This window comes from Phyllostomus discolor, chromosome 10, assembly GCF_004126475.2.
Source record: "Phyllostomus discolor isolate MPI-MPIP mPhyDis1 chromosome 10, mPhyDis1.pri.v3, whole genome shotgun sequence".
Classification (NCBI taxonomy): Eukaryota; Metazoa; Chordata; class Mammalia; order Chiroptera; family Phyllostomidae; genus Phyllostomus; species Phyllostomus discolor.
The window spans coordinates 92,420,949-92,428,193 of NC_040912.2; the positions used below are offsets into that span (position 1 = coordinate 92,420,949).

General features: G+C 60.6%; 1 protein-coding gene across 1 annotated transcript; it reads right to left on the minus strand.

Moving 5' to 3' along the window:
- Positions 1–338: 338 nt before the first annotated feature.
- Positions 339–6,575, minus strand: CRYGN (crystallin gamma N). The gene is made up of 4 exons (XM_028525128.2): positions 6,489–6,575; positions 4,710–4,958; positions 1,498–1,643; positions 339–587 (listed from the first exon to the last, which is right to left on the minus strand). Exons 1-4 carry the CDS (start codon positions 6,507–6,509, stop codon positions 452–454), a joined length of 552 nt encoding a protein of 183 aa, XP_028380929.1. The 5' UTR covers positions 6,510–6,575; the 3' UTR covers positions 339–451.
- Between the last annotated feature and the right edge of the window lie 670 nt (positions 6,576–7,245).

Consider the following 7,245-nt stretch of genomic DNA (forward strand, 5'->3'; position numbering starts at 1 on the left):
TCCAGCTCTCTCTCACCGGGGGGCGAGAGGGTGTGGTGGGAGGTCCCTGGGACAACCACAGTGTCACACCCCCCGGGACACCATCCTGGCTGGCCCCAGGCGGTCACTCCCACTCGGGGCTCACGTGCAAAGTGAGAGGGTTGGGCCCCCGGACCTCTAGGTCCCTTCCAGCCTTAATGTCGCCCTAGAAGTGGGTGCCTCACAGAGTCCTCCTCCACCCTCCGAGGCCCCTGGGATCCCCTCCCTGGGGAGTCCTGCTGGCCTCCTGCCCAGGGCTGGGGGTACCCCTGTCCAGCTGCCCCGGCGTCAGGAAGGGGCAGGGAGTCACTCAGGCTGGCTCGTTCTCCACTTTTATGACTTTTATTCCCCGTGGCCCCCTGTCCCGCAGCGGGGCAGAAGGGACAGCCCCTGCCCCCGGCCTCCCCGGGGCCTGGCTGGGCCGTGGGCCCGGCTAGAAGAAGTTGACGACCCTGCGGAGGGACTGGACTCGAGCGCTGTGGGCCCCCCAGTCGGAGAAGCTGCGGAAGTCGCCTCTTTCCACCAGGTACATGCGGCCGCGGTAGTTGGGCTCCTCGTGCAGGACCCACCTGGGGCAGGGGGTGGGGGGCGGGCGGGAGGCCAGGGTTCAGGGGGCGCTGCGCAGTGTCCCCTTCCTTCCCTGCACCATGGGGGGTGGGGGGCCCTTCCCACTGCCCCACCTCCCACCCCTTCTTTTGGGACCAGTGCATGCCAGGGGGGCCCAGTAAAAGTTGATCTTTTACGCTGATCAGTCTGCAAGGACCACGAGAGATTCCAGGACACACGTATGCACACACACACACACACACACACACACTCGTTCCTGGTCCCTGAGAGGTCGGTGTGCACAGACTGCACCTGTCACCTGGCAGGGTGCTGGCACCGAATGGGGACCAGTCATTGCTCATTCACCTGGCCAACACTCTCGTTTCCATGCGTGTGCCTGGGGCTGTTTTAGGAGATCCCAAAGTAAGGCCACGAACAGGCTCCTGCCCCAGGGATGCTCCCTCCAGTGGGAAACTGGTGTGTGTGGGCAGGTGCATGGAGGAGCTGCTGCCAGACACTTCGGAGCCCGGGGGGGCGGGGGGGCGGCCCTTCCTCCCTCCCCTGGGCTCCCAGGGATCCAAGCCCCCGGGCAGCCGCTACCAGCCCCGGGAGCCCAGCTGCACACAAGGGCTGGGTCTGGTCTAGTCTGTGAGGCCCTTGGTGGGGGCGGGAGAAAACACGCCCCGCCCTTCATCGCTGGAGGCTGTGGGCTGCAGGGGAGGGACCTGTGTCCCAGCCACGTGGCCCCTCTGGGCTGTGGAGGCGGCCACCGCACTGCCTGACTGGGGCCGGGGAGGCCACTGAGGGAGGGAGAGGCCTGCGGGCTGGGGACGAGCTGCCCGCTGCTGGGGTCCGACCCACCCTAAAGCCTCCCGCACGGGCCTCCGGGGCCTGGCTGGGCCTGTCACCGGCGGCCACGCGGCCTCTACTCACGCTCCGTCCCCGTACACCTTGATGGCGTTGACGCAGGTCTGGGCCCAGCCCCGGCTGGGAAGGAAGGGGCAGTCGTCACGCAGCTCCAGGCACTGGCCCGTGAAGTTGCAGCCCTCGAAGATTTCCAGGCGGAAGTGCTCCCCGTGCTGTGGGCCCCCGTGGGCAGCAGAACGAAAGAAGGTGGATGGCGCGGGGGGACCCTCCCGAGAAGCACAGGGAGACGGTGCGGGGGCAGGGACTGGGAGTCACCACGAGCTCCGGACGCCCAGGAGCTCCCAGGCTGGGGGCAGTGTGTGTCCCCACCACCTGCCCACAGGCACCCCAGCCCAGCACCCCTGCTGGTTCTTGTGCGGGGAGTTTGGTTGGATGAAAGGGGTCTGTTACTTCAAACAGCTGCAGAGCCCCTGGCCTGGTCCAGTCTCCCCGCACCCTCCCCCGCACCCCCTCCCTGGGCTGCAGGCCTCAAGCGAGCCTTCAAATGATAGTGTTTTTTACAAACAGTAACAGGATCTTTTGTTACAACACGAAGCCAGGAGCCTAAAGCAAACACAGAGCAGTCCTGGCTGAAATGCCTGCAGCGTCCCTGGGAGGAGGCACAGACGTCCTGAGAGACAGAGGCAGGCCTGCTCCCGACTGGCCACGGTGATGCCAGCAGGGGCTGCGCCTGCGGCACGGCTGGCCCCAGGTCGGCTCCTAGAAGATCGCTGGAAAGATACCTGAGATGTTTCTCATACAAAGAGCATTACGCAAGATCCAGGGCCCACCCTGTGAATTCCTTTTCCAAATGTGTGCGGCCTGGTGGTAGTTAATACCCAGAAAGTGTTCTCACAATGCAAGCTGCCACAGCCTAGGGGAACCCCACACCGGAGGTGACTTCCCCGGGGGTCCTCGGATGTTTGCCTGCCCACCTAGCCCCACGGGCAGGTAAGGGTCCCCTGCTCGCTCCAGGCTCAGGGATCACCCATTTCCTACGGGACCATCTGGAACTCACAGCAGGACGGCCAGGACTGGGACTTGGGAGAATCCGAAGTCCTCAAACCCCACCGTCAGGACAACTGGACACACACATCCTTGGCCCCTACACATGGGGTCACACCGAAGCAGGAGACGGCACAGGAAGAACTCTGAGACTGCAGTGCTGCCACTGGCCAGCGTTTAGCACCCTGGTTGCCAGGAAACGCCTTTTACCAACTAGGTAGAATAAATAGTAAACCGAGGCAGGGAGGAGGAAGGAGACAAGTCTCACATGTTAACTCAGCAGTCCTGAGCCTGGTCTGATAACATCGCCAGGTGTTCCAATATCACAAGAAACACTATATTAGCAAGAAAGAGCTCATAATTTGAGTTTGGTTAATTGCCTACCTCTGGTCACTATCTGTCTTACAAGGGAGTCCCTGATGCTTACAGAAAGAGCCCATAAATAACTTCGGAAATTGCCCCCAAATTTAATTAACTGCCTCCTGTCACGTATTTGTTTTACAACAGGGTGACCAAATGGGGTCTGGAGCAAGATAAGAATTCGGGCGGACAGACCCCCATCCGTCCCTAAATTTGGGTAGTCACATCCCCCCAGGAATGCTGGCGCCACATTTACCCGTTAATCAATATGTAACTTTTTCCCCTCCTATCCCACCAACTATATAAGTCCTGAGAACAAAGGACGGTCTGTCTGTCTGTCTGTCTGTCTCTCTCAGGCTCAGGGGGCTCTGGGCTCTTGGCTCTCGGGCCACGGGGCCTCTGGCCACCTGGCCTCAGGCTGCCCAGGGGCTTGCCGCCCTGGTCTCTAGCCTCTCTTGCTTTTCTCACCCTGCTTTGCCCTGAAACTTTGCCTTTCACCCCCTACTCTACCCGGTCCTGTGCTCTTCCATGGGAACGGGCCACTGATAAGCTGATTACATACTACTAGGTTTGCTGATATGTAATTCTTTATATGCATCAGCAAGAAGAACCAGGTCTCTCCTGTCAACAACATTTTGCAGTGGCCGCCACCTGTGGGCCCCTGATCCCAAATTCCCGCTTACTGGCCAGCCATGCATCACCCCCCGTCATCTTTCCCCCAGCGGAGCACCGAAGGGTCTGGAAAACACTCCTCACCAGGTGACCTGCCTGGTGGTCTGCCTGAGTGGCTAAGTGCTCCCCCGTCTGGTGGCAAAACCAAACCTCTGTGTCTCCAACAGTATTTTTTTAAAAAGCAATTGACTTGAGAGAGAGGAGAAGGGCCGCGAAAGAGAAGGAGAGAAACATCAACGTGTGGTCGCCTCTCACGCGCCCCCTACTGGGGACCTGGCCCACAACCCAGGCGTGTCCCCTGACTGGGAATCGAACCAGCGACCTTTCAGTTCGCAGGCCAGCGCTCAGTCCACTGAGCCACATCAGCCAGGGCTTCCAATGGCATTTTAAGTGGGAAATTCAGCAAGATTGGGGGATCAGAAATTTGAAGTGCTAAGATTATCACTTAGAATCAAAGGACAGATAAAGAGCTTCCCAGACAAAGAAAAAGCTAAAGGAGTTCCACATTGCCAAACGAGTGTTCTAGGAAATGTTAAAGGGTCTTCTTGAAGAGGAAGAAGAAAAATACCCCCCCGAAAATATGAACAATAACATGGCAATAAGTACACATTGAATCTAAAAACAAAACGAAACAACAAGCAGAACATAAACAAACTCATCCATGCAGGGAACATTTTGACAGTTGCCAGATGGGAGGGGGCGGGGCACTGGGCGAGAAAGGGGAAGGGACTGAGCAGCACAGGTTTGCGGTCACGGGACAGTCAGGGGGTGGAAGGTCCGGCGCCGGGAACAGAGTCGGTGATACCGTGATAACTAGGGCCGGGGCCTGTGGGTACGAGACGTTATTGCCGCAATCACTCACTAAGTTAAACAATGTCTACTCACTGGGGTGTACACCTGCAACTTATATAATGTGTGTCAACTGTTACTGAAAAATTAAAAAAATGATTTGTTAGTAAAAAAGAAAAGAAATCTGAAGTGCTTTCCTCAAATATGCCTGAAAATATAGGCATGAAAAGGTCCAGCTGGGGCGCCTGGCACCCCCTGCCCACCCGTGGGAGTGACGGGGGCTCTGGGCCATCTGTCTGTCTTAACGACCCCACGCCCCCTCATTGCTGTCCCTCGTCGGGCCAGGCCTGACCCTCGGCCCCCTGGCAGGACGCCCCCTGGCAGCACGCCCCCTGGCGGCGCGGCCCACTCACCATGCCCACTGGCCGGCAGGAGCCCACGTGGTCGTTGTGGCCGTTCCAGCGGAAGAAGTCGGGGTACTCGCCGCGCTCCAGGACGAACTGCTGGCCGCGGAAGTCGGGGTGGTCAAAGCACACCCAGGCTCCACTCTCCACGCGGATGGAGTTCACGCGGTTCGGGAGGCCTCGGTCCTGGAAGTTGTCGCAGTCCCCGAACACCTCCAGCTTCCGCCCGGTGAAGTGCGTACCCTCGTAGAGAGTGATCTGGAAAGGCACCGGGGCGCGGGGACCGACGCCCTCGACTGAACCCTGACTCCCGGGCCGGGCGGGGCGCGGAAGAAGCCCAGGCCTGCCTGCTGCCTGCAGGAGGCGCTACGCCGCGTAGGCCGAGCCGGCGGGAGAATGGACCCAGTGCGCGCCCCTCCCAGCCAGGAGCTCACGGTGACCAAACTCCAGGAGAGACACGGGGACGGGGATTCCCCTTTGGCCAGGGGCCCCGTTGAAAAGGGGCTCCTCCCAGACGCCCACTGCATTTCTTGAAACTTGACTTTTGTTTATCACAACAACACAACATCCAAGAAGTGTTTTCAAAAGACGGCACTTCGCCATCACCGAGCCTCATAGGCTGGGAGTGGCCCCTGGACTGGGCGGTGGGGGGGGGGGGCGGCCTGAACCCCACCAGCCAAGTCAGGGCTGGGCTCAGGATTCTCGGCTCAAAAGGGCTTTTTAGCGTCACTGTCCCTTTGCTTACTAGGCCGCTCCTTCGGGTGACAGGCCTGTGCCCAAAACTCACCTCCTGCCGGGGAGCCTAAAGTTCCAGCCATTCAATAACTCCTTGGGTTTTAATAATTGTGCTGGCCCTGGCTGGTGCGGCTCAGTCCACTGAGCTCGGGGCCATGATCCAAAGGGTTGCCAGTTCAATTCCCAGTCAGGGCACATGCCTGAGCTTTGGGCCAGGTCTCCCGTAGGGTGCATGCAAGAGGCAACCACACATTGATGTTTCCTTCCCTCTCTTTCTCTCTCCCTTCCCCCTCTCTAAAAATAAATACATATTTTAGAAATAAATCTTTTCTAAAAATTGTGCTCCTAGAAGGGCCCTGGCAAAGCTCAGGTGACGTTTCCTAGGGCCCCATAACTGCTGTACACACATGTCCCTCCTCCCACAGGGGCACCACCCTTCTGGACCCCCCGGAGCGAGGCGAGGCCGCATGATTTGGCCAGGGGCATGCGCGTGTGTAAACTCTGAGATCATTCCCCAGCTCCCCCTCAGGGGCCCCGGGAGGGTGTGTGGGTCGAGAAGCATAAGCTGGCCCGTGCAGATGGCACGGTGGTGGCCCTGAGCGCAGTCCCTGGGCCACGGAAGGCGGTATTGGATTGGCGAGGACGGGGAGCCGGAGGAGGGCAGGGATCCAGATTTGCCACCTCCCTGCACGGGACGGGGCTGGTCAAGGCTCCCCTCCAGATGCAGACCGGATGCATCTGGTCACCCACAGGATTCAAAGGTCGCTCAAGTCTCCACGTTTTGCGGAGAACCGGCCCCCAGTGCCCCTGAGGGAGGAGCAGCCACACAGAGCAGCCTCAGGAGGGACGGGGTGGGGGGGGGTCCCCGCTTTGGGACAGGTCAAGGCCCCTGCCCCTGCCCCAGCCAAGGCCCCTCTGAGGCCTGACAACCTCCCTGACTGGTGGGGGTGGGGCCTCAGAGCCAGTGCAGGGGGGTGGGGGGAGGGGTCCTTCCCACCTCCCACCTCCCTCAGCCAGGCCACCTGTTATGCTAAGAAACTGGGTCGCACTCACCTTCCCTGAGCACTGCGCCATGGCGGCCCTCCCGCCGGCCCTGCACGCCGGCCCCCAGATATAGCGGCTGGGCCCTGCTGGGTCAGCGCTGCGACACAGACAAAGGATTTGCTTGGCCTGCGCATCGGAGCTGTCTCTGTGTAAGCCCTCGAGGGGCCTCCCAGCCTGGGACCCAACCCACGGCGCCCCAGGGTCACGGAGGTCACTGCGCCTGAGCCCCAGCCGCCCCCCAAGGCCTCTCTGTGTGTCTCTCTCTCCCTCTGACCCTCGACTGTGACTGCGGCTGCCCCTCTGAGCCAGGACCACACACTCAGGGCGTGCTCCACCCCCTCTGCCCTGGGGGGTCACTGACCCCTCCTCCGCCCCCACCCCCACAGGTCTGCCTCTCTGCACCCACAAAGCCTGCCGGCACTTTCTCCCCTAGTTACCCTGAGGGCAAAGAAGGCTGCCCTTGACCGCCCCCGACTCCCACCTCAGCTCCCAGCCCCACCTCCAACTTTCCAACCCCCACCCCCATCCCTCGACCTCTCCCGCTGGTCCCCCCATCTCCTGCCAGGGCATCCTCACCTCCCATGTCCTCAGATCCTGCTGAAGGCCACGCCTGTCCCTCTCCCCCTTCCCCTCCCCCCAGGGATCAGCATGCACCCTTGACCCATCTGTGGCACCTGTCCCTGACAAGGACCCCTTCACAGGAACATGCAGCCCCACCTCAGGGTGAGACTTTCTCGGGTGCAGAGGTTCCTGGCACCTAACAGGC